This window comes from Drosophila mauritiana, chromosome 3R, assembly GCF_004382145.1.
Source record: "Drosophila mauritiana strain mau12 chromosome 3R, ASM438214v1, whole genome shotgun sequence".
Lineage (NCBI taxonomy): Eukaryota > Metazoa > Arthropoda > Insecta > Diptera > Drosophilidae > Drosophila > Drosophila mauritiana.
Genome location: NC_046670.1, coordinates 20,456,486 through 20,482,605, shown reverse-complemented (window position 1 = coordinate 20,482,605; position 26,120 = coordinate 20,456,486). Strand labels below are relative to the sequence as shown.

Here is a 26,120-nt window from a genome sequence, read left to right as displayed (position 1 = left end):
TCCGAGAACGATTAATCAGTGGAAGATTCCCCCGTTTAATTGTTCCGCTAATATAGCAACTAAATGCCTTGACGATCGAGTTGGGCAATCGCTTGGTTAATTACACGGGCTTCGTGAAAAGTTCATTTCCATCCGGCGTCTACCATTAATTGTTTAACGTTAACTTTAGTCGCCTTTACAGTTGTCATTCCATTGCCATTGGACAGCTTATTTTCCACACCGAGATCGCACTGCCTTGGCTTATTGTGCCACAGATTATTAGTTGCATCCTTGATCTCAAACGGTAAACGAGACCGGCCATCTCTAACCCCAGTGTCAACTGCTTTTCCGCGGTGGCAATAAACGAGTCCAATTTCACGTGCCCGCAGTTGTGGCTACAAACTGAAGTGAGCCGCATTTTAGATATCTGCCTCTGCAAAATGCCCAAAAAGGGGGACGGGCTGGCACTAGAATAAGCTTACTATGGGCAGGCCACCAATTGCCAAAATTGAATTTGATATATAATTTTGCATAATTATGCGTGAGCCGGCGTGACAGCGGACCCGAAATGAGTACGGCCATAATTTCAGACCGCAGAAGCACAGCTATTCAAACAAACTGTTAATCTGGTGTCCATCGTCGGAAATTTTAAATGTATACATTTTCTTGTTGCTAGCCGAGGGAATACCCTTTCAGTCATTAGTTTTATAAGAGGTCTTAACTATTAATTAGTTACTAGAAAGCAATTAATGATTTAGAGGAAAGTGTTTTAAAGTAACAAAGGTGTTTTGTTCTTCATTGCAGTTATTATTACAAATAAGCAGAGACTTGAACAAATAAATTTAATTAAACTTAAAAAACCACTGATAATCTGTGTGACTTATATATAGTGAAATTCATCAACTATTCTCATTTAAAAAAACATAATATTCTAGGAAAAGCGTTACAGTCCGAGAAAGTACTTTAGTTAGCCTAAATGAGGTCTTACGACTACGGTGAGTCCAGAATTTGAACACTAAAAGTTACACTACCAACTACGAATTCCGCTCATGTCGTATAACCATTTTTACCGATCATCCAGACTGCTCGGCATGTTTTGCATGCCACAGCTGGTTAAGGTATAAGCCGCAGCAATTTGACGCTTAAGCGCACCGCTGCACAGTCGCAGCTTCAGTTTGTCGGCGACAGTCGAACGTGGAGCACGAAACATTCCGGTACGCGAAGAGTCCGATATTGAAGCCGAAATCGAAAGAAGTCGAAACGAATCGAATCGAATTAAGTTGAATAGAGCGCAATCGATGTGTCGGGCCAAAGACTCGGGCCACAAACTTGAACTTGCCCAACACACGAAGCCAATTACATGGTGCTGAAAAAGTGTTTTAGTGCTCGAAAATGGTGGTCAAAATAATTCCGAGAACTAATCAAATCTAATGCTGATTGACGCCTAATAGCTTGACACATTTACCGCACAAATCTATTGCAAATCGCACACTGCAGTTGCCGTCTTGTTGAGTCATTGAGCAGGGTTCAAGAAAATATGTGTGTCAAATATTTGTCTGTTTGCTGGTGAAATATTTGCGAGCCAGCTTTTGTTAATGAAACTCCAGACCCGAGCAGATGTGTCAGCATAAGCAGATGCCATTCGAATGGGCATGGGCCTGGCGAATTTGAAAATAGTTTTGAATTAGTTCCGTTTTTGCTGCCTGGCCCCGGCTACCATTTTATATAATGGGTCAAGCGAAATTTACTGTTAAGCGGCGCACGCCAAAAGCCACTGGGCCATCATCTTTTTGGCCAAACTCTCGCTTTCTCACACCTCTCTCATTCTCCTCTCTATCTCTCGCTTTTGGCTCGCTTTATCTCTTCATTTCTTTCAGTCATTGGCTTGGCTTAATTTTTTCATGTTATTTTCTCAGTCAATATTTACCTTTTTTGTTTTGCTCGCTGCTTACGTAAGGCGTCGCAAGCCCGTCTGGCCGGCTCCAGGCCAAGTCTGCATCACCACCGCCACCTCCATCTCGGCCTGAATCCCGATCCCAGTTGCATTTGCAGCTCCCGATCAGCTGCTGTCACTGCGATTTTCCGACCCGTTTAGCTGGCAATTTATGTTGGCTCTCTCTCTCTCTCTCTGACTCTCTCTTACTTCGGCTGCCAGCTCTTCAATTGGCCTGGTCATTACAAAATAGCCACATTCTGCTAATGGAATACTTGGCTTTAGCTCAATCGTTGCCTATGCAGCATTGCGAAAATTCCAAGCCTGATTTGCATATTTTTCTTGTAATCATAAGGCATATTTTTAATAAGCTGGATTTATGGCCAAGAGAAAAGCGCACAGCTGATCGGCAACTCCCTCTCTTTTGGCTACTCTGCATCTCCAGCTGGTCGAACAACTTTCAAGGAAAGTGCAAGTGTTGCCATGGCATTGTGGCAACTACAAATGGCTAAGTGAGACAAGAGGCTAGAGAGGGGAGAGCGGCAATGTCGTGTCTTTTGTAAAAGGAGGAAGTGGCTCTGGGTTACTGGTTTGCTCGTTTGCTGGGGGCGTGCTTATTGGCAATATTGATATATACATATTTGTGTTATGGCCCAGTTTAACGAAACTGTTAAGGAAGCGGAACTATAATTAACACCCCTACTAGCTAGGCCAAAAGGTTTCCATTTCTGGTTGATTAACAGATTTATGGATACCACGAACGAAGTTCGTTAGCTTCTTTGAGACCTTCTCGCCCTGATTTCCGGTCTTGCCATTCAATTAGTCCATTGTCATTGGGTCTTTGTTTTTATGTAAAAAATATATTAAATAAATTTATATGCATACACGCCATAATGTGGAATAAACCTACAGCCGTATGAATTCCTAATTCATCATACGCCCTGTGAGCATGCAAAATATTTAGTGACCTCTCGTAAGAAAAAAATAACACGGCAATAAAAACAGCAGCAGCAAAACAAAATTGAATAATGTCTGTATTAGCCCAAGACAAGCGCTGTGAACAAATTCGAAAATAATCGCAAGCAATTTAAATTGAGACCACCACTGAGTGGCGGTGGAAAAACTGAAAACTGAGCCGAGTTAGTGGCTCTGAGCCAAGTTGAGTGGGGCCGGAGTCAAGCGCAAGAGCGTCTAAAAGCCAAGCCAAGCCGAGCTAGCTGTTGACATTCGCGTCTTTGTCTTGGCCCTGACCAAGAAGTTGGCTCAGAAGCGTTGCGCACTTCGATTCGATATTCGGTTCGGTTCGTTTTCGGCTTGGACATTGACGTTTAGCAAACACATTTGGCCATAACACGGGCCATCGCCTAATGCATTATTCCGATTTGTTTACCCAGACAACAAGCAAACGCACAATGACAACCACTGGACTTCGACCGCTGCTGAGCCTCCTGCTCCTTGGATTGGGTGTGATACTCTTCTGTGATGTCAGCTCCTCGATTGCCATAGCTCCGTCCACATTTGGCACGGCAATAGCACGTGCTGGGAAGATATCCAACCAGCTTAAGGTGAGTTCAAGAACCCGTATTCCTAAATAGTTGTGCGATCTGCGAACAACTTGTATAAATTAAGCAGAGACAAAAGAATCTTTACAAAGCGTGCCAGTTCTGGCCATTTCGGCTGACTCGACCAGTTGTGTGACTTTGACATCGTGTCGCAAATTTGTTGCCGCCCCAAAAGTAATTCAACACCCGAGAAGACGTCGCTTTATGGCCAAGTGTTTTAGCCAAATTGTGTGGCTGCCGGTCACTGCATTTACATGTGCCTGTTAATGGACTTTATTGCTAACCAAACAGCAACTAAGCCTGGCCAATTGCAAATGCCTCGCGGTTCTATTGTTTTATGGAGGTAAGTGAAGCGCGTGAAAAATACTTTTTGGCACCTGCTAATTAGGCAGCCAGTGGCCCAAAACAAGTGGTCAGGGGCAGGTGAGGTTGAGCGGGGGCTTCGAATAACAGTCGGCCTTCTGAGCAGCCCTACTGAAAACGAATCTCTACGGCAATGCAATTAATTCATTAGCCATGCAGCGCATGACATTTGGAATGCAGTAATCTGGCAAGCGAATAACTTACTGAACTTTGGTGCAGCACAATGCCCTTTTATAGCAGAAATGTGAGCACTGAAAGATTAACTATAATAATATATTAAATAAATATTATTAAGGCCATAGCTGATTAATTAGGCAATTAAACTAGAGATACATTTCCGTTTGCCGGTCGGATAACATTGACTGATAAAAGTCCAACATCAACGACAAGCCGGTCCAACTCAAAAAGAATACACGAACGAACAAAGCCTGAAATGTACATACACTAGGCCATTGCGTGCCTTACATAACCCGGCCATAAAAACAATGATTACAAGCACTAAAAACTAAACAAAACAAACCAAAAAATGTATTTAAAACAGCGAACAGCCGACGGGCAGACAGTAACAAGTGCAGATCTAACAAGATGGAAAATTTAATGCTAAAGCATATTCGATCAGGGGATACCCATTAAAAGAGGATAGGTATAGCTGCCAGCTTTATAAATAAATAAGTGAGCTCTGTTTATGCAAACATTAAAGTGTATTATCATGTTATACATTAAGTGGTAAAGTTATACCATCAACTAATGAATTCAGTCCTGGCATACCCGAAATTTTCACAATTCCTACGGTGCTTTTAATGACTGCCATACCGAGGCGAAAAATCGAGGAAAATCGAGGAGCAAGTGGAATTTAATTCAAAAGGCTTCAGACGCTCAAAAGCGCAACAGTTGCTGTCGGAAGAGCGAAGCGTTGATCCCGGGTGTCAGACTTTTAGCGGTGACTGTTCGTTTGACGGTGTCACTCCTCCGTTGCGAGTTCAATAAATCAAAGTTTACGGCTCCGCGTTCCACTGCACTTGTCGGAACGAAGTGCAGCGAGTTTGTGCGGTTGTCAGGCGGTTGCATAAAACAAAAGAGCCGAGTCCACTGCCTTTTCACCCCCGGCTTTTCGTCATGCCCTGTCCCCGGAATTGGCAACGTGGAGCGGCGACCGCAGCTCTTTCGCTAGCCATCGGTCTAATTGTCTTGGCAATTTGTGTGCAGCGACCGAACGAATCCGGCCATCGAATCATAGTCACCGAGCAGAGAAAGTCATCCGCGGAGGAGGCGCGGGATGGTTACGATCCGCATGGCGGTGATTTGCAAGATTTGCGGGGCAAAGCCAGAGCATTTTTTTTAATCGCCACCACCACAACGACGTCGACAACAATGTCGCCGGAAAATGCAACAAAAAGCGAAAACGCTTCCGGGTCACTGGACATGCCGCAAATGGTGGCCCACATGGGCAGTTCTACCGCGGTTCGTATTGAACATGGTTCTTATGCAACAATTGCATCGCTGGCTTTCTATCTGCATTTTATTTCGCATTTAGTTTTGGCTTTCGAGCGTGTAAGCGTGAAAGCGGCACCCATTGCATAATGTTTGCATTGTAAGCGGCGAAAATATTATTATGCGAGATTCGCAATGCAACCAGAGATGTTGTTATTGCCTGTCTGGTTGTCCGGCTCTCACTCATTTGCATATTAGAGCTGAAGCCCAAAAGCCGAATCAAAAGCGAAAGATTGATCGGAAGACTTTAATTATTTTCCCAGCACTCTCAATCGCTTTGCGCGTTGAACAATGACCCACTTCTTAAGCGCCTTTTAAGCCAAAGTGTGTTTGGTTATCGAACACGCAGCCTGTCTGGCCAACGAGCGCATTAAACAGTTATAATTAAAGCCAACATCGATCGGATCTCGATAGGAAACTGTTATAAACCAGCTACACCCACATTAGCATAGCGCCCAGACCACACACAAATATTTCAAAAAACTAAACAAATCGATTTCCGAATACCTTGCCAGCAATTGAACTCGAGCCATGGCTGTGCCTTATAGTCCGACGAATATCCACCAAGTTAGGGTATATGGCACACGTAATTAGCATAACAACAGTGTTAGAGGTGAACTTGAATCTCGGTGCTCCACAGCCACCAACTGACACCCAATTGTGCCATGAATCACAGGCAAATATAAGCCCATTTTAGCCCGGGACACACGCCCAGTTCGGCCTGGGAACAACCGTCAGATCGAGATTGACGTTTCCTCCGGCAGCACGTGACTCCAGTTGTTGGTGTTAGCCATGCTAATACCGCTGCCTAATTGCCGCAAACCGAGCATTTGAGTTATGCAAATGGCATTTCAATTAAGCGGCGCAGTCGGTGAAGGTTGCCCGTTGACAGTTAACGCCGCTTTACAAATCGGACAGCCCCAAAAAATTGTCATCGAGCCCGATGAACTTGGACTGGGCATGGGCTTTTGCATGTTTTTTAAATTGCTGTTAACTGCACTCAAAAAAGATCATTATGATCGGCATAAACATGGACATGGATTTCATATTTCGTATTAAAACCATGATTTTGATAATCTTTGACTTTTAACATAGTGGGAAACCAGATGCGTAAACTTATTTACGGAAGTTTTTTCCTTATTTCTTCTAACAGTTTTTTCCCAGTGCATAGTAAAACTTTTTGGAATTTTCAATTGCAGGAGACGACGGCATGGAAGACCCTGACATCGCATCCGAACTCGCTTGTCCAACTGTTGCCATCGCGGGCCATGCGAGTGGTCCAGGAGGTGGTTAGATCTCTGCGGGTGAGTCTTTTTCGGCCTTGAACCATGGCCGCAGCAAATGCCAAGCGTTTACAGCCTCTTTTGATTGCCGAATTGTAAAGTGGTGTCCAATCAATTTTCAACTTGGACGTGAACATGGACAGCTGCCCAAACATGGATGCAGGTGCAGTTTGGGGCTGAGGTCGACTCAATAGCAAAGAAAGAGGCTGTTATATGCACACACCCCCTAGGTGGCCAGTGAGTCAAGAACTTGGCAGGTGACTGGAGGCGGGAAACTGGCTTTATGGAAATTGACCGAGGAGCTTGCGCAACTTTGGCCCGGCACATGGCATACTTCTTTGCGCCGGTTCTATTCGAGTTCGCACTTCGATGCAAATTGGTTGCGCAACTCAGATTTTTTGCATTCGCAAGTGGCAGCCAAATTCGTGGGCCTTGAAGTTGAATTCTTCACTTAAAACTGACTTTTACAACTGAACTTATCATTGGTGCTATACATAGACTAACATTGTTTGCTAAAATCATTCACAGAAAGAGCGTGAGATAGTGGCCACTACCTCGTTGGGAAAAGTCAGGGGTCGCTATCAAAAGTATCGATCCGGAGAGCGTGGAGGCTACTATAGTTTCAAAGGAATGCGATATGGAGCACCGCCTACAGGAGCAAGAAGGTAGGTTCAAGTCCAAGAATTAGAAGCTGAAAACTAACAAGGTCTTTTATTCAAGATTCCGTGCTGCGGAGCCGGAGAAGCCGTGGTCTGGAATCCGTGATGCTTCACGGGAAGGTCAGAGCTGTCCGCACAAGAACATGATACTGGACACTTTCAAGGGAGACGAGGATTGCCTGTTTGTCAATGTGTTCACAACCCAAATGCCCAAGGATGATGAGTCTGCAGAGCAGCCAAAGCTTCCTGTTATGGTTTGGCTCCATGGAGGAGGTTTCTCCTTTGGCTCCGGCAACTCTTTCCTCTACGGACCGGACTATCTGGTGGCCGAAGATATTGTCTTGGTCACCCTGAACTACCGACTAGGACCACTGGGCTTCCTAACCGCAGGACCTGACGCTCCCGGTAACCAGGGTCTCAAGGATCAGGTGCTGGCGCTAAAGTGGGTGCGGGATAACATAGCCGCATTTGGTGGAGATCCCAATCAGGTTACAATTTTCGGAGAGTCAGCAGGAGCTTCGTCCGTCCAGTTGCTTCTACTCTCTCCCCAGGCCAAGGGACTTTTCCACCGAGCGATTTCCCAAAGTGGATCGGCCCTGAATCCCTGGTCCATGTCAGCCAGTTCGAGCCAGAGAGCTGCTCGGCTGGCAGCCAATTTGGGTTACGTGGGGGCCAATAACACCGAGGATATTCTAGACTTTCTTCGACGGGTTCCAGCCATGAAATTGGTGGAAGCAGCGCCCACAACAATCACGGCGGAGGATCAGCGGAATAACATTGGCTTGCCATTTGTGCCCGTGGTGGAGGGATATTGGAATCAAGACTCTCAGGAGGAACAGTTCTACGAGGAGCCGTTCCTTACTCAGCACCCTAGCGATATGTATCATTCCCAGAATTTTAATAGCGATGTGGCCTATATGACGGGTTACAATACACACGAGGCCATGCTGTTTATAAGAAGTAAGATAAATTGTAAGAACATCTATGAGGATCACTTTAATGGCTCTTATATAATTTAACAGGACTTCGCAAGAATCCCCAATTGCTGGGCATCATTGAGAACGACTTTGGCCGCCTGGTTCCGCAAGATTTGAATGTGACTCAATCTCATGATAGGGTGACCCGTGAGATAAGATCCTTCTACTTGGGAAGCAAGCATGTGGGCATTGAATCAGTGGACGAGATGATTGCGGTAAGTGAGATTTCCAGTGTACAAGACTATAGATAATAATTGACTTTGTATCTTTGGCAGCTCCTCACGGATCTCATGTTCCTTCAGGGCATCCGTCGCACAGCCCGGAATCATGCCAAGTTTGGAAATGCACCTGTCTACATGTACCGCTTCTCATTCGATGGATCTTTGGGGCTGTACAAACGGATGCTGGGTATTCCCCGACCTGGTGTTTGCCACGGCGATGAGCTGGGTTATCTGTTCAAGTTCGGGTTCTTCAATTTGAGCTTGGATCCCAAGTCGATGGAGGTACAGGTCAAGAATCGAATGGTGCGCATGTGGACGAATTTCGCCAAATATGGGTTAGTAGTCAGGATGAATGAAAACGTCTTATAGAATTTAACCAATGGTAATTACAGCTCCCCTACGCCGGATACCGAGGATCCTATGCTGACCACCAAGTGGGCGCCAATCGATCCCACCAATGTGATGAACAGTCTCAACTACATGGACATTTCAGCAAATCTGGCGATGAAAACCAATCCCGAGCCGGAGCGTCAGAGATTCTGGGATGAGATGTATCAGCACTACAATGGGGCTGCCATGTAAAAAGACATCCAAATACCCTCACAAAGACACACACACACCACACACTCTCACCCTCACACAATCTATTTTCGTATTGCCATTTTGTGAAAGATCGCACGAAACCCAGAATATTTAAATGCAAAATTCATTGTACAACTTTCGTAGCTCGTAGACATTGTTAGCTATATTTTTAGCTATATTATTAGCAACTAGTTTGTAAGTGTTCCAGCATTTATCCACACCAACACCTATTCACTTCCATAAACCAACGTTGATATGCCTTTCCTTACTACACGTGTATCCACAATAACCAGGTGTAAATAGTCAGAGTCTATCTAATGCAAACATCCAACACACGATGTTAATGTAAATTAAACATATTATATTTTAGCCGTTGTCTTTGAATTTGTGGCGGAATATTTTAATTTGGGAAAGTAACAATTTGAACAAGCGTAGGGGTTATCCTCTCTCAAAATTAATCCAATTTCAACGATATCAATTTAAACAATCACTTATTAAATTTGTAACTTACATTCGATATACATGTAGAACATAAAAATGTAAAAAAATCCGATTTGTGTACAATCTATCGAAAAGTTAGCCGATACAAGAACCCATGGCATTCTACACATACGCATACATGTATGTTAGCCAGATTTTACATAACAATACTTGAATCCTTGAAAATCAGACTGACGATAACCGACATCCTTAGTTATCAGGATGGAAATGCTAAAAGAATACATGCGATTAAAGTGAAGGTAAGTTAATTTCAAATTCCAATTTAGAATATGCCAAATTGCATACAGCTACAGAACGAATGTTAACAATAAAAAGAGTTTTAGGAAGAAAAATAAATTTAGTTCTTAATTTTTGTGACTTTACTTTACCAAAAAAAATATGAAGTGACTTGTGAAGAAAGCTGTCTTGCATAAATTTATAATCGGACGCCTTTAAATAACCCAACAAAATCGTTAAATTTCTATATATGCCCTCAGAAGCAAAATGCTGTGCATAAATAAAACGTGATCCAGATAAAAACCAGTGGCCTGACGTCCAACTTAATTTTTCGCATCATTTTAACAATAAATATACAAATTTCTCAACAGGTGGTTAATTGAGAAAGTCAACCGAATCGATTTGTTGACTATTACAGAAATAGCCGTTGCGTGAATTTTAAAACAAATTACACCCCAGGATCCCCGTGTGGCACTCTGATGGACTACAAATTTGCACTTGACGCGATTTAAGTGGCCGCCAACGGATTGTCAGGGGGCAGCTGCGAGTTCATCCAAGTATCGGGGGTCGCACACACACTGGGCGACAAAGCTGATTATTCAATTATTCCAGCGGCTTTGGCGCTCTTCATCCGCGTCGAGTCGCTGCCATTCACAATTTAGGGGATCATAAATTATTCTGGGGCAGGGAATTGCGGAAGAGCATTGAGCGAAACATGCCTGTTTCTACCGCATGGAAACGGAGATGGCCAAGCAATCGCCTTCACAAATTAGGGAAGCTAAGCCAGGTTACACAGTACAATTCCAGATTTTACTTAGTATCTCACTATTTTTTCGTATATTTTTTTACACAACATTCATTTTCCAATATTTTTAACGTTTTAACGCGTTATGTCAGACCAATCCACTTGTTCTGCCTCCAGGGGGGTAGGTCCTCCACTACACAAAAGAGCGCTGCGGGTGTGCTTCCTGCGGAACGGAGATAGACACTTCAAGGGCGTTAATATGGTCGTCTCTCAAGCCCGTTTTAAGGACATTTCGGCTCTGCTACAAGAAGTCACCGACTCTTTAAAACGCCATGTGGTTTTGCGATCAGCAATCTCTAATTTCCGCCGGACTGACGGATCGCATTTAAGATCGCTGAGTTGTTTCAGCGAAACCGACATTGTGATTTGCTGCTGTAAGAATGAAGAAATAGTTAGTGTCAATTACAGCATCAACAAGGACTTCCAGCGAATGGTGGATTCTTGTCAACGTTGGCGCCAACGTCGGTCTGACAGTGGAACCCTGGAGTGCATGAAGTCTCTCGACCTGCCCGAAGCCATTCAGCTTTACATTGAGAGCCATATAGAGCCCGTGGTGCAAAACACAAGGACGCTGATATATCGCGGGAAAACCAGGGCCAGCAAGACCAAGTGCATCGTGAAGATGGTGAACAAGCAGACCCAGAGCAACGACTGCGGAGATACCTATATGGAGGCGGAGGTGCTGCGGCAGCTTCAGTCGCATCCAAACATCATCGAGCTGATGTACACGGTTGAGGATGAGTGCTATATGTACTTGGTTTTAGAGTACCTGGACTGTGACATGCAGGAAGTGATTCAGCAGCTCGGTATCTTGTCGGAGGCGTGTGCCAGATCGGTGATGAGATGCACTGTATCGGCACTGGCGCATATGCACCAACTTCAGGTGATTCATCGGGACATCAAGCCGGAGAATCTGCGGGTCTGCTTTTCATCCGGCCAGTGGAACTTTAAAATGGTCAAAGTGGCGAACTTTGGCTTGGCCACTCACTATCGTGGAAGCAAGTTGAACGTCCGTTGCGGCACTCCTTGCTACATGGCACCCGAGATGATCGCAATGTTGGGATACGATTATCAGGTGGACTCCTGGTCGCTGGGAGTTACTCTGTTTTATATGCTATGCGGTAAAATACCCTTTGCTAGTGCCTGTGAAAATGAGAAGAATGTCTATGCAGCGATCATGAGTGGTGGACCCACATATCCCAAGGACATGAAAAGTGTCATGAGTCCGGAGGCCACCCAGTTGATCGACGGACTGCTAGTGAGCGACCCCAGCTATCGTGTCCCCATCGCTGATCTCGGCCAGTATCAGTTCTTGGCCCTATAGCGCTGTTACAAATTTCCAGTGTTATCGGATTGTTTAGAATTTCAATAAATTTAAATAGGTTCAAGTGAGGCCATCACAATAGCTAAAGATTTATGGTGGCAGTGAACGCTTTTAATTGGCTTAATGCCGTCAAAATTAACTACGCATGACCATACCGTTGACTGCACAGCGATGCTTATATGGACATATATATTTGTTATTAACGTCACAATTTATTTATTATTTGTGTTTGCACAATGCAGCCAAAATGCGCGTGAGTCGACGGTAAACACTGAGATATTACGTATACGACACCTTGTACTCGAATCCGAGCCAAGATACAAACGAGGGCCATTGTTTGCGCTGTCTATTTAAATAGGGAGATCCAGTGACAGTCGTATCTGATAAATCAAAACTCTCTGGGCTAACCTATCGATATTGCGACACCACACGGGGGCCCACAGAATATCAAGCAAGCGCCACCCCTTCCCCGACGTTGACTCAAGGTCGCCTGCATTGAGAAGTGTCTCTGCCTTCTGATTTCGTTGATAAGATGAGCTTATCGCACTTATCTTCCGCTTCGCTTTCAATTTACGAATCATTTCAATTGAACTTTTTCCGCGGCACAGCCGCAAGTTGTATCTTTCGGTAACAGTATCTGTGAGAGCATCGTCGATGTGCAGTGTGTAATTTTCTCTCTTCCTGAACATGTATGTGTGTGTCACTTACAGCTCACCGCTTTCTGTTCACAAGTTTTGTTTAGTTGGAAAAATGTTCTTTCAGTCGGCCGTCATTTAATCCATTGGTCGGACTTGCGGATCCGTAGATTCGCTGTGACAGTTGCTCTGTGACTGCGGCTTCTGTGGGAACAGCACCGAGTGCCCTCTGATCTCCAGTCCCCAGATCATCTCATTTCTGGAACGACACGCGTCGGCAAAACATAACGAAACAGAGCTTGTGAAACTAAAACATTGTGTCTATTATCTGTTCGCCACATGCCATCTTAAAGTGCCAAAAGTATGTTGAGGCTCTTTTGCAAAAAAATGGCGATCTAACAAAATTTCGATTTGAAGGTGTCAATCAATTTAATATTTAAAAGGTGATAAAACTACCTAAGCTAAAGCGTGCTGATGTTCAATAATTATTCGACTTACAAGTGCTTGCCTCGAATCTTGTGAAAAGTACAGAAAGGTGCGAAAATCTAAGCTAGCAGCGGAAGCGCTTGAAATTTCAGTAACTCAAGCCTGGATTTTATGCAGCTGCCTATAAAAAATCGTTTAACAATGTGGCGAATATCTGCTATTTTTATGGTTGAATAATGTGGCTAATGTTTGCTCGTTATTCCATAAATAAAATAAACTGATAAAGTATATGGGTTGTATATTTTGCCAGCGGACCTCAAAAATCAGTGTGAATCAGCTGACGACGTTGGCAAAAAAATATATTCTCGCACCTGGGTTGCACTTATCACAAGTTTCTGTTTGCCCACTCGACGCCAAGGGAATTAATTGAAAAGGCAACTCCTTCACCTCAACCTCCCACAGATGCGTTTTAATTTCTCCACCCACTCGGCGGCCCCCACCTCTACGGCCATACCAACAACAACACAGGCAAATGGAGGCGACCAGACCACCCAACCGCTCAAGAAGGCCATCGAAGCGGATCCCGATTCGCTGGACAGTGTGATCAGCAATCCTCAATCCTATCCCATCACAATTGTGCCGAATAGGCCGACCAGCTACTATGGCCTTTCCCAAAATGGCAAGCCCTTCCCCCGCCAACCGAGCTGCAGGTGAGTGGTTGTGGATATTTTCTAAGCTATTTTCCCGGGCTAAGTGATTGGGTCAATAAGTGCCGATTAGTTAGAGCAGCTCTAATTGCTTGGCCAAATTCAGACCACTTTAACGTTGGCCTGTGCTGAATCGTCTGGCGAGGAGCTTCAGTTTCGTTCAGCACCGCGAAGTTAAAACGTCTAGAGAGATGCAGGTTCCGCTCAGCGATGTCCAGGTGCTGCAGGATCCGACCGACGCGGAAACCCTTGTCGGCGGCGACAAGGACGAGACCTTTGCCCACATGAAGGAGTGGAAGCGGCAGTACATGCGGGGCATTTCGCACACGCCCTCGCAGGCGGGAGTCTACTACGAGGCCTTGAAGGGATCGAGTCACTCGCTGGCCAAAGGGTGCGCATGATCCAAATTGTATATATTTTTGTGAGGTTTTTAATAATGCATAGTTCCTGTTACACTACTACGCTAATTAGAGCTCTTTATAAATATTGTAAGAACTTTACTTGCGAAAGTAAAAATAGGAGCTTCGGGCAACAATTACCCAATTACGCAAAGTTCCGCCGGCTTTCCGCCAAGTAATTAGCTCGTCAAGGGGCCTGACATTCAACTTGAACTTGCCGACAAGTTGACTTCCATCATCGCCGTGCGTCCGTGTCACGTTGTCGCATCTTTTGGGCTTTTTGTTTAGCTGATTAGCAGAGTGCCGCTCGCAGTTTGCGGTTGTAATTTATATGGCTACGCCCACGGTTCTAGTTTGCTTTCCTGGCTGCAGATTGCAGTGCAAATGATTTAGATGCGCTCTACGAAAGCGATGCATTAGGCCAGCCTGCCTGGCTTTTGTGCCGTCTCCAAATCTTGACGGCATCTTGTTCTCACACTTGTCACCTGCTAAACGGTTGTCCAAATGATTTCCCATCGGATATAGCTTCCCTTTTCCCAGACACTTTCTTTACTATTTCAATTTTTTTTTTATTTGTTTATTGCGTGGGCCGCTCAAAAATGTAATTAATTAATGCCGACATTCTACAAAGCGGGCCAATGATTCATATGGCACAAATTTAGCCAGCTGAGCTCTAAATTTGATTAGCCGGCATTAATGCAATCGGCACAATGCCAATTAATCGAGTAGTGCGAGTGTCAATGTGGGGTTAAGGTAATTGGCATCCGAGAAATGCCGGGTCACGTGGGTGTAACCATCGACCGGTGCATCCAGCCCTCTTGAAATGCACTGCTGTGACAAGCAGAGGGGTAATAAATCAAACAATTTGTGGGAGAGCTGTAATTAAGTGTTATAAGAGTGGATGGGTCAGATTGCCGTGAATCGTAATTGCGATCTGAATCTGTCCGATTTGTCCGCCTTGCGACATTGGCATTCGCGACTGTGTTAATTAGATGCACTTCTCGTGTATGCAGTCCAAAAACAGACGAGTGCAAAAGCGCACACTTAATTTACGCAAATTAAAAAACACGACGTCGAGACATCCAATTTTATCTGACACTTGCATAAATCATAGAAATCATATTCATTGCCATTTGTAATAGGAAAGATGAATAAGAATCTCCAGGCAAAGAGGGTTAAGGGACATCTACTTATTTTAGATGGGCATATTTTATAATTTCTTTATCCTATATTAAATTAAGGAATAAATAGTTTCAAATTTTAAATGTGGACCATAATGTTGAAGCTACTTAAAATATATATGAAATCCAAAAGATTGATAATACATTGCACACTTTTAGGCTTTATGTATAAATGCTTTGGTTTTCTGTTCACAGATCTCGCAATTTCCGGCCTGGCAGCATGAGACGTGTTCGCCGAAGAGCGGTCTTCAAAAATGGTGACTGCAATGTGGTGCAGAAGCACCTGCAAAGACGCCGAGTTCGATTCCTGCAGGACATGTACACCACCATGGTGGATTGGCAGTGGCGGTGGACTCTCTTGGCCTTCGCACTCAGCTTCATCCTGTCGTGGCTCTTCTTTGCGCTCATCTGGTGGCTGATTATCTACACACACGGAGACTTGGAGGAGCCTCACTTGCCAGAAAACCAAGGTTTGTTAGATATAAAGAACTCAATGATTATATGACAATTTCATCTTTTAGAGGAATCTGGTTGGGCGCCTTGTGTTTCGGCCATCGATGGCTTTACTTCCTGCTTCCTGTTCTCCATTGAAACGCAGCACACTATTGGCTACGGTGTGCGCACCACCTCACCCGAGTGTCCAGAGGCCATCTTCATGATGTGCTTCCAGTCCATCTACGGCGTGATGTCTTCAGCATTTATGGCCGGAATAGTGTTTGCCAAAATGACAAGGGCCAAACAGCGGGCACAGACTTTGTTGTTCTCCAAACACGCCGTAATTTGCCAACGTGATGGCACCCTTTCGCTGATGTTCCGTGTGGGTGACATGCGAAAGTCACACATCATTGGAGCTGGAGTGAGGGCTCAGTTGATCAGGACAAAGAGCACCAAGGAGGGTGAGGTGATGACACAGTACTTCACAGAACTGGAGATCGGTACTGATGACTCCGGCTCTGATTTGTTCTTCATCTGGCCCATGGTCATCGAGCACAAGATCGACGAGAACTCACCGCTCTATAATCTTAATGCCACTGATATGCTGCAGGATAAGTTCGAAATCGTGGTGATCCTGGAGGGCACCGTGGAGTCCACTGGACAGAGCACTCAAGCCAGATCCAGCTATATTAACACTGAGATCCTTTGGGGACATCGTTTCGATCCAGTGGTGCTGTACAACAAGGATCTGCAAGCCTATGAAATCGACTACGGTCGATTTAACGAAACCACTCAGGTGGACACTCCGTTGTGCAGTGCTCGGGAATTGAACGAGATCTACAAGATCCAGGAGGGATTCCGCACACCAGGTAAGAGTTGGAGTGGCGAAATCCATTGTTTTTCATTGTGATTTGCCCAGCAGAAACCACCTTTACCATGCGTCAACTGTCCCACAATCATTCTGATCAGGCCTCCTAGACGGAGATTCCAGTGTTTCGTCCCTCGTGTTGCTATAGTTTGTAATCGTGTTTGTCCTATGTGAGTTAAATGCCTGGCTGCTTGAAAGGTGACCCATAATATTATGAGATATTGTTATTACAGCTTCCCCCTCGACCCAATCGAGGTGCTCCTGCAGTTCCGGCTATCAGACACCTGGAAGGCAAAGCCGCCTGCGCTGGCAGCTCTCGGTGCCCTTGTAATGCTCCTCGACTATCCACGCACTTAAATGTACGAGTTACCCTACGAAAATAAGTTAATAAACGCTTTAGTCAGAGACTACACCCAAATTGCATGTCCCTGGGCTTGGGCTGTGCATACAAATGACACATAATTGCCCCGCTCGCTGCCAGGTAGCAGTTGCATTGGGAACCAACCCACTCATTAGGCATCATTAATAACTCGGGCATATCAATGCAAGAGGTGCCAAAAAAAAGCCCAACACAATCACACACAAACACTCGCTGGGCAAAACAAGTTCGTTGCTGGAGTCTTTTGTTCGTGGGCGACCCCAAAGTGGACTAGGGTGAGTATTGCACATCGAGTGTGTCGAAGTGCGGGGCTATGGCGCTTGCGAGAAACATACATATCCTTTTAATTGAAATTGAATCAATAACTCTTATTTGCGCAAACTAATCAACACTAAATTATAACACTCACAGAAAAACAACTTGAATATTTATTATCGCATTTATCACCGCTCCCAGGGTGGATATCTAATGAAATGTGGGTGTGGGTCAGATGCCTGGTATGCCCCAATGCCCGGGCCATAAATACAATGCCAAATTTCAGCAACTCTATTACAACTCACCCGAAAAAAATTAAAGAAAAATGGCAAAACAAAAAATCGGCATAAAAAACTAAATAGGAACGCAAACGAAATCGAAATGAATGTTGGCTGCCAAAGGCGGGGGCTGTCCCAAGGGGTGGAGTGCAGAATGGTGGTTCAGTGGCTCAGTGGTTCGGTGGTGCAGTAATGCTGAGTGCTGTGCAGCGTCCTTAACCCAGTTTGGGGCACAGTTGTCGTGGTGGAGTAGAACCAACCAGCCAGCCAACTAGGCAGGCACTCATGTGGGGCGCGCTTTATGTTTAATTACTTGTTAAATGTTTTGTCGCTTTTATCAGCTCACATGCTTAAGAGCCCCATTAGCCGGAGTCGAGCACCCACAACTCCCCGTGACATGCGTCGCTTTTGGGCACCTCGAGCACTCTGGGGCTTTTTGGGGGGAGGGACATAAATGTCGATGCCCGTTTGGCTCTTGTGTGATTGGCTTCGACGAACGTGCCGGCTGATCGACAGAATTAAAATATTATTCGCGCATGAAACGTTGCAGGCAACGAGCACCGCATGTGGCACACTATTTTTGCGACTTCAACTGCGACTTTGCCTCCGACTGTGGCACGTTTCGAAGACAAAAGGCGCCACCCAAATGGCTCAACTCCAGCCACTTGGCCCCGCGGGTCATAATTCCCGCTCCAAGCCACCCGAAAAACGTTTGCCAGTTGTGCCAAACAATTTCTCGTGTAATTTTTAATGTGCTGCACAAACACGCGAACAATGCATGAACGTGGTCCGTTTGTCGGGCTAACCAAGTCGAATGCTCCTCCAAGTTGACATGCATCGACGTGGACCCATCTGCAAATAATGGTTGGATATTGGAGCAACTACATTTGATTAACCAAGCCTATAAGAATTCCTTGACAAAGATGGGAAAAAAACAATATTTTCCAATAATGACCTTTTAATATATCAATATGTAGAGCTCAGCGCCGCTGGCCAGCTTTCAAGATTTGACAGCCGAGTAGCGACAGTGACTGCGGCCTAATAAAGACATCAATTGGGAGGATGACTCAGGTGGCTTTTTTTCGTTCAAAGATCTGGAGGAAGGGAGCTGATAAACGAAGTTGCAAAACAAGCTTAAAATTAACTGCGGCCGGCAGTGCGAACAAAACAAAAGGTAGAACATGCTACATAACTCATCCATAATCAACACTGTTTACATAAATTTCAAAAATTATTACACGGCAACGGTGGCCAATGGGGATTCCAGCTCCATCAGGGACTGAGACCCAGACTGAGACTGAGACTGGTCCCGAAACTGAGCTATGGGATCGGGGAGAGCGCGTGATGAATGCTTAAATAATGCGCTTAACCCTGTGCGAACATAATTTATGGTGTGCGGATATGCATGAGTACAGTACAAGCCGGCAGTGGGTACAGCGAATACAGGAGAGTCGGTCAGCAACACACGCTGTTTTCATTGTTATTACACGGACGTTGTTGCCGCTGACCAATCTGTAAGCCCTCTTTGCCGTCCTGCCGGCCCGCTGCCGATCCGCTGCTGGTTCGCTGCCATTTTGGCCAAATTGATTAATTACGGTCATTCGGGGACGCAGCAGCGCTGCATAAGTAGCATAAAATGCCATAAACCGCCGGCCAGGAGTCTCCAAGTCATTTGCCACTAAGGACAAAGCCGCCAAAAAAGCGAAATTACTCAAGCGTAGCGAACAGGCCAAGAGATCTTCTTCATCTTCTTTGGGCCAGGTCGGAGCTTGAGCCTTGCCGCTATATGCCGCAATTGATTTAAGTTACCAGGAGAGTTGGAAGCGGGGCAGTAGGTATGCCAAAATATGGTATGGTATATATGAGAATGTATATATAATTGTGAGTCGCCTCTGGGCGTGCTGCATGTTCTGTTGTAAGTAATAAGCATTTTTATGTCGCAATTGGCCAGGGAGGGGTTAAGGGCAGGCCAAGAGTAATGCTTAACACGCCGTTGCCGCTGACATGCTCAACTTGATGATGATGCTGCAATGCCGGCGGCTAAAAACCACTCTCTGCTTGAATAATATTGAAATTAATTATTTTTGATGGAAATTATTAAGTAATTTTTATGGGGCCAAGTTTCGTTGAGCTCCTCTGCACTCTTCCTCTCTTCCCTCCTAATTAATTGTATTTATTAAATAACATAATAAATTAGCGCTTGCACTTGTTGTTATGCTTGCTCCAATTAAGGAAGTGCCACTCCAAGACGATCAAAATGTCGGGTCTGAAGTCCCGACCAAATTGGCTATCGGGTCAACCGGTTTGCGTTGTTTTTTATTTTGGTTATTTTGCTGTAGCCGGGCTTTGTTGATAACGCGCTTTAATTAAAAATCTGCATACATTTTTGGGCAGTTGCAAGTCTCGCAGCTTTTTTCCCCCATATCGCGATCTTATTTTTTGTTCCCAAAGACCCGCCAAAAATATCAAAATCAAAAGCGGCGCTGGCTCTTTTATGACAGATCTCACTTTAAAGTTGACGTCCGATCTGTCAGAAAATAACACTTGAAGACTGCAGGGAAGATGCAGTTTTCCCCTTCTTCCCTCTTGGCAGTAAATTTCTGTTATATTCGTGGATTCCTGATGTGAAGTGAAGTTAATTTAGCCAGCTTCGACTGACACATAAGAAATGTAACAATGTATAAGCTTGTGCACAAGTGATTTTAAGAAAAAGTATTTTAAAAGGGCAAGCCTCTTTAAAAATGATGAACCCAAAAATCATTTTCCTAATTTTTTGGGAATAAAATATGTGGTATTTTGGTCAAAACATTGCAAATAATAGCCCAAATATGGAATGTCATATCTCGTTGAGTTTGTTTTTTGAATCCCAATCGATTTGCATTCAAATTTGGGAAATTTTGGTTTTTCCATTTTTTCGCAAATTTTAATGATGGTACCCCTTACAAAAAATGCGAAAATTTGGCAAAAAATTATTTTTACGGAGTCCGTCAAAAAGTGATAGGCATGGTTAGAATTGGTAATTAGGAGTAAAAAACGGTACTTCTTTTACGTGTGTGGCCATTTTTGGCCAAGTTATAGTCAAAAAACCCAACTTAAATATTCATATTTTTGCCAAAAATCATTTCTCTCATTTTTTGTGAAAAAAATTTTCGGTATTTTGATCATAACATTGAAAATATGGAATAAGTTTAATGTGTTGTACTTTCAGTGTTCTGGAACTATACTGAATAAAGCCACTTCCAGTTATTGCTTAATTTTTGCACGCTTATCCTTCATGGTTGCTTTAACGGGTTCCAGCTAAAAAGCCGTCTTAATTTTTCAAAATTATAACCTTCATGCTTGATGGTTTTCTGACGAAACTGGATGCTTGACCAGAGAGTTCAAAGGCCCCAAAATCAACTTGCAGTAACTAGGCAATATAAAATATGAATCATTTCGGGCCATTCATAAAAAGTAACATTTACAAGAGGCTTCTATTCAAATGACCAATAACCAAATATGTAATTTTATTTCCCTCCGAACTTCTTGATGGGTTTTTCAACGGTCCCTTTCACATTTGCACATAATAATGTTTTGGGCTTTGGCTTTTTGGAAAGTCTTACTTCGGAGGCCTGTGAAAATGATCTCAGATTTTGGGGAACGAGATGTGATGGGTGGAGATTTGGGCATATTCAAGATGATTTCATATGCTGTAAACAATTTGCAAATGGCTGGGGCAGCTTTATCTTAATGATGCATAATAAAATTATGGCGGCAATCAGCCGAAATCAATAACAAGCCGCAGAGAAAGTAATTATTGGCCGATCAAGTGGCTCCGACACCCGTCAAACCATCGGCCTGGCTCTTATCCGATAAGAGAAGCTTTGGGTTAAGACGCGGCCGAGATGAAAGTCGGGGAGGTGCATGAGTCCATCTGCTGCTTGTTTGCGCCCATCGTCACTTGATTGAAGGCCCAGAATGCAGAAGCGGGCAACAAATCAACGCCTGGACTGCCTTTTGCGCTTTGCAAACTGACCTACAGCAGCAGGAGCAGCAAATGCAGATTGCAGATACCAGTTCCCTGCCTCCAGTTTTATTGATGCAAATTGCATGCCCTGGGCCCTGTAATCAGTCCGCGTCCGAGGGCTCTGTGCGTGCAATTTGAGCGACAAGTCGATAGCCGCCAGCCGGGATGGAATTGGGTCACATTCGGTTGCGTGGAGCTCACTTAACCGCGATGATTGGCCAAATGGGAGAGGGCCAGTGGCGGCGCCACCTAGCGCCCACTGCCTGCACTAAGGCGCTCAGATTGATTGACAGCCCCTTTTGGGATGAACGCCCTGGTCTGCTCCACTGTCCTTGCCATGTAACGAGCTTAAAATAGCTTCAATTACTGGCAGAGATTGCATAATATACGGCTGGGGCTCAAAGCAAGTTCCTGCTCCTTCTTCTGCGGGTTCTCCCCCCTTTGAGGCTTTGAACTTAATACCGGCCGACGGACGGATGGACAGGGCTTGACGAACGACAACGGCACGCCAGGAGGTCATGTCACAAAAATATCCATTAACACATCATAAAAATTAAAAATGAAGAAACCATACGAGCGAGGCAATAAAACCGCAATGCCTGTAAAATAAAATATCTGTACAGTGGAATAAAAACGCCAAGGCATGCCAAGATAATCGCAGACGAGAGAGAAAAGTGAAACCGGTAATTATGCATTATGTATGCACGCCACCAACGCGGCGGATTAAAATGAGGAGCCGAGGAGCTGGGGACCAGGATAGCCAATGTGAGCTGGCCAGTGCCAGAGTCGGCTTACTGTCTGCCCACGCTAAGTAGGAAACACATTTTTGCGTCTCTGTGTTTTTGGCAATTTACGTGCCTTGGCGCGCGACCCGCAAACAAAAGACTCAAGCGACGAACCAGCAGTAACATAAATTTCACTTAATTGCAGAAGGCAAAAACCAGAATGCATTCAATCGATAAACAGAGTGCAGCAAATAAATGAGCTCGGCACGCTGGCAAAATGCTTAATACCGTGCCCTGGCCCTGTGAAAGTATGCAAAGCACATAAAATTAAGTAAAACAAAAGCTGACCAGAACATTTATCTCCACTTCGATTGCGCTTCCATTGAAATGCATGTGGAGCAGGGCAGTTCAACGTCTTCCGCCTGAAGATCGCCGCTTGCAAATTTGTCGCAAGATCGGGCAACCACTTCCCAGTAGCAGTTGCTCATTTTCATTGTGCCGAGGCTTATTTCTCACTCGCAGGCAATGACAGTGAATACTCTTACACTTGGAGAACCTGTATTCACCTGAAATTTTATAAATTTTGAAAAATGCATTTTTTCTAAATCAAAAATATAGAGATTAAGGCTTTCTTGAAGTGCGATTTAAATGTATTAATTTTGTAAATTTGTTTAAAATAATAAAATTTTAACTTCTTTAAGTGTAACCTCGCACTCGAAACTTTTTACGTTGCTTTTTGGTCATTTTTTCCCCTTGCAAGTGTTAAAGTCAACAATCGTGAGAAAAGAATTTTATTGTTGTTTAGCCTGTGTGTGGTGGGGCTGCACTTTTTTTCGTGCCTTTTCAGTCTTTTTGTTTATTTTCATTTTACGGATACTGAAGGTCACACAGCCTTATGCTTTGATTGTCGACCGCGGCTGGGCCAACTTGGAGCTCAAGTTGAATTCGGTTTTCGTATCTGTATCTTTTTGGCCGTTTTTCGACTGCATATGATGCCTGCCAGCCAGCCCAGTCAGCCCAGTAAGCCCCAAAAGTTGGCTTTGTGGAGCTCGGCTTTATGTCTCTCTTTTTCTGGCTTTCTGGCTGCGGCTCATGTTAAATTGTCCGTTTCATGTTTCTGCTTAAATGTCAGTTGTAATTTGTTGTATTAACCCATACCACATGAATTATGTTTAGTTCGAATGTAATTGATTTGAATGCAATTTGAATGGCAACAACACGGCGACTCAGCAACAACAATGGCTATACGAGTAAGTATTAACAATAACAGCCACAGGAGCGTCGTCGGCAAGGCAAATTGAAAATTGCCCTCAACTCTGGCCGAGATTAAATGGAATTATGCAAAAGAGCTGCCTGGGAACGGGCTGCGGCGATCCGAACACGATCTCAATGAGAACTTCATCAAGAACTGGGTGCAGCTGGGATGAAGTGGTGAGGTGTTGCCTTTGCTAACAATGTTATCGATATATGTCGGCATTATGCCAGATTTCGCATCACGACCTCCTGCCAACTCATGCCGAAATTAATCAACTTTTTGGCTCTTTTCCATAGTTAAATATATGAAATTCTATAAGATTGTTCAATAAAAAACTTATTATTGTCAAATGTTGCCAGTTAAGTGTAGTCAAAATCGTTAAATCACAGCAAGCCAGGCGTTAATTGCAAAAGGTCTGGGAAACCTAAAAAATTAGTTTTTTACTAAACAGAGCGTTGTCTACATGTGTGTGTGCCCTTATATTTTGTATCCCACAACCTGTCGAACAATATAAGAGTGACACAAGTGCAGCCAGTACACGAAATCCGGAAATTGGAATTCCGATTTAGTGATCATGACTTCTTACCCGTGCATTTTCTGTTTAGATGAGCAGAGGTATCCGCACCACTTATCCTGCGGTCATTCCTTCTGCGCGGCGTGCTTCAAGGAGTATTTGGCGCTGGGTCGGGATTCACGCTGTCCCCTCTGCAGACGCGACTTCAGGGCGGACATCCAGCCTTCTCCGTCCAATAATTCTGCAGAGGAACTCGAGTCCTTTCCCGAGACTGAAATGGACACGCTTGTGCTGACCCTTTCAGAACAGGAGTGCTGGTTCTTTGAACAGCTCTACCGAGATGTGGAATTGACGAGCAGGCGGGACTAGATTGTATCGTAACGAAGGCTTTGTGATATTTATTGTCCTTATATATTTCTATATATATTTCTATCTCATCGTCAAACATTTTTGTCTGATATTCCTTGGAAAATGCTTCGCAGAAGAAGGATGATTGCTGAAATATATCACTGTTTTTCAGTAAAAAGCAAAAACCAAAAATTATAAATTAAGAACACTACATCAAAACTTTTCAATACAAGTTTGTACAAATTTAAATAAACGCACTTTCAAAACAGATTAATAATTGCTGGTATCGGTATGCCAAAATATGGCAAATAAAAGAAAACCATAAGAACCTAAGCTCTAAGCCAGTCAAGTGCTTAGCCTGGCCAAAAGCACAGCCATGTCTGGCTATCATGAGCAGTCGCCGAAATGGCTGAGATGGCATCTCAGCCATTTCGGCGACTGCTCATCCATCTGCAAGTGCCGAGGCTGCTCCATCGATCAGCATTTGTATCTGCTGGTGCAGGCGCAACTTAATTAGACGCTTAGACTGGCTAATTGCCGCGCAGTCGGGCTGATAAATTGATAAGCCCGACCGCAGATGACCAGCTAACGATGGCCATTAGCCGAAGTGACAGCGGCAGTCGCGGCAGCCAAACGGGCGGCTGAAAAATGGTGCAAAAATGTTTATTAAATGTCCGTGCCTGACCGGCGGTCAGTGGAGCGGGCCTAGCCCAAGTCCGAGAAACCCCAAAAACTGCCCAACTCTGCTGGCTGCATTTGTTGCATTTGTTTGTTTGCCGTTGTCTTTTTTGGCGCTTTATCGCACGAATCATTTCTGGCTGGCCGTTTTGACAGCGTTTTGAGTCAACAACATGGCGCATTCAGCAGATACAAATCTAGGCGGCACATTATGCAACGGCCCGGCGATCGTGCAAATGCTAAGAGCCAAAAACTATCTCATGGATTTGCGCAATTTGTCATCCTGGAATCGGAATCTGAATCTGAATCGGAATCGAAATCAGGGACAAGAGCGGAGGGGAAACGATACGATTTTTGCCTGGGAGTGCGTGTGTGCGGGCGTGGCCGGCAAACTGTTTTATTGATAAGACATGCCAGGCGACTTCGATATGGCATTTAGTTGGCCAATTATTAATGCCCCTTGTCGCCGGGCTGCGTGTAATTTGTGACAGTTGTTCGGGCTGCTGAGCTGCACTAACTGAAATGCGATACACTCCGGCGATTGCTCATTTATGAATGTCCGACGATGGCCGCGATGTGCGATCGTCAATCTTCGAACTTAGCCACGCTTACATGTGATTTAACAAGCTAACAAGCTCTGGCGCTGGCCTTATCGCCGATTAGCAGCTCTCGATAGGACAGCATAGCATGGTTGTGGCCAGATTGGTTTTGGCCACACTCTAGGACCAGGGTTCATTGAACGAATGGTCGGATTTCAACAGATCAACACAGCCGCATGCAGCAGGCAACGTGCCACATTTTCAGCATTTTTATTATCGCAAGTCATTTGTCAAATTGCTAAACTGACATTAAAGCCGCCTTTCCTGTGGGCTGATAAACCAATTTGACATTTTCAGCCGGTTGCGATGATCGATGGCTGCGCGAGATTCCCTCGATCCACCCAATTCCTTCCAACTGGGAGTGCAGGCTGGTGACATTTTTGCGCCAATTTCGGTCGCTGGGCCATCAGTTAAGAGTTAAGAGAGCCAACCAGCCAACAGGCATCAGACATCAGCCATCAGACCTCAAGACCCTCAATTCGCATTTTTCGCTTTCAGTTTTTGCGGGCGAAAAGCCTCGTTTTTTTCGGGGGAGCT

General features: G+C 44.6%; 4 protein-coding genes across 10 annotated transcripts; all 4 read left to right on the top strand.

The window, feature by feature from the left end:
* Positions 1 to 1,141: 1,141 nt before the first annotated feature.
* LOC117144720 (esterase B1) lies at positions 1,142 to 9,419 on the top strand. 3 transcript variants are annotated; one of them, XM_033310060.1, is made up of 8 exons: positions 1,142 to 1,193; positions 3,307 to 3,477; positions 6,528 to 6,632; positions 7,140 to 7,276; positions 7,332 to 8,230; positions 8,293 to 8,462; positions 8,523 to 8,803; positions 8,861 to 9,050. In XM_033310060.1, the coding sequence occupies exons 2-8, from the start codon at positions 3,325 to 3,327 to the stop codon at positions 9,048 to 9,050; spliced, it is 1,935 nt and encodes a 644-aa protein (XP_033165951.1). In that variant the 5' UTR covers positions 1,142 to 1,193; positions 3,307 to 3,324. The 3 variants fall into 3 exon arrangements, with proteins under 3 accessions (XP_033165951.1, XP_033165950.1, XP_033165949.1); XM_033310059.1 differs by lacking the exon at positions 1,142 to 1,193 and having other exon boundaries at positions 3,263 to 3,477; XM_033310058.1 differs by lacking the exons at positions 1,142 to 1,193; positions 3,307 to 3,477 and adding an exon at positions 4,954 to 5,298 and having other exon boundaries at positions 8,861 to 9,419.
* Positions 9,420 to 10,545: 1,126 nt separating this feature from the next.
* Positions 10,546 to 11,965, top strand: LOC117143649 (serine/threonine-protein kinase GG21441). Its single transcript, XM_033308429.1, has one exon. It carries the CDS (start codon positions 10,658 to 10,660, stop codon positions 11,894 to 11,896), a length of 1,239 nt encoding a protein of 412 aa, XP_033164320.1. The 5' UTR covers positions 10,546 to 10,657; the 3' UTR covers positions 11,897 to 11,965.
* Positions 11,966 to 12,642: 677 nt separating this feature from the next.
* Positions 12,643 to 16,956, top strand: LOC117145299 (G protein-activated inward rectifier potassium channel 3). Of its 5 annotated transcripts, none has more exons than XR_004459713.1 (6): positions 12,644 to 12,974; positions 13,420 to 13,667; positions 15,439 to 15,713; positions 15,765 to 16,547; positions 16,598 to 16,716; positions 16,780 to 16,869. XR_004459713.1 is itself a non-coding variant. In XM_033310891.1 (5 exons), the coding sequence occupies exons 2-5, from the start codon at positions 13,420 to 13,422 to the stop codon at positions 16,875 to 16,877; spliced, it is 1,404 nt and encodes a 467-aa protein (XP_033166782.1). In that variant the 5' UTR covers positions 12,643 to 12,974; the 3' UTR covers positions 16,878 to 16,956. The 5 variants fall into 5 exon arrangements, 2 of the variants coding, with proteins under 2 accessions (XP_033166782.1, XP_033166783.1); XR_004459714.1 differs by having other exon boundaries at positions 12,649 to 12,974; positions 16,601 to 16,716; XM_033310891.1 differs by lacking the exon at positions 16,598 to 16,716 and having other exon boundaries at positions 12,643 to 12,974; positions 16,780 to 16,956.
* Positions 16,957 to 23,888: 6,932 nt separating this feature from the next.
* On the top strand, positions 23,889 to 24,556 carry LOC117144587 (E3 ubiquitin-protein ligase rnf146). The gene has a single exon (XM_033309865.1). It carries the CDS (start codon positions 24,019 to 24,021, stop codon positions 24,325 to 24,327), a length of 309 nt encoding a protein of 102 aa, XP_033165756.1. The 5' UTR covers positions 23,889 to 24,018; the 3' UTR covers positions 24,328 to 24,556.
* Positions 24,557 to 26,120: the final 1,564 nt, after the last annotated feature.

Coding starts and splice junctions, on each gene's coding strand:
- LOC117144720 (XM_033310058.1), top strand. CDS start 4,954: ATGCCCTGTCCCCGGAATTGGCAACGTGGAGCGGCGACCGCAGCTCTT. Junction 6,633..7,139: donor AGGTGGTTAGATCTCTGCGG/GTGAGTCTTTTT, acceptor AATCATTCACAG/AAAGAGCGTGAGATAGTGGC. Junction 7,277..7,331: donor CCGCCTACAGGAGCAAGAAG/GTAGGTTCAAGT, acceptor CTTTTATTCAAG/ATTCCGTGCTGCGGAGCCGG.
- LOC117143649 (XM_033308429.1), top strand. CDS start 10,658: ATGTCAGACCAATCCACTTGTTCTGCCTCCAGGGGGGTAGGTCCTCCA.
- LOC117145299 (XM_033310891.1), top strand. CDS start 13,420: ATGCGTTTTAATTTCTCCACCCACTCGGCGGCCCCCACCTCTACGGCC. Junction 15,714..15,764: donor TCACTTGCCAGAAAACCAAG/GTTTGTTAGATA, acceptor TTCATCTTTTAG/AGGAATCTGGTTGGGCGCCT. Junction 16,548..16,779: donor GGAGGGATTCCGCACACCAG/GTAAGAGTTGGA, acceptor TTGTTATTACAG/CTTCCCCCTCGACCCAATCG.
- LOC117144587 (XM_033309865.1), top strand. CDS start 24,019: ATGACTTCTTACCCGTGCATTTTCTGTTTAGATGAGCAGAGGTATCCG.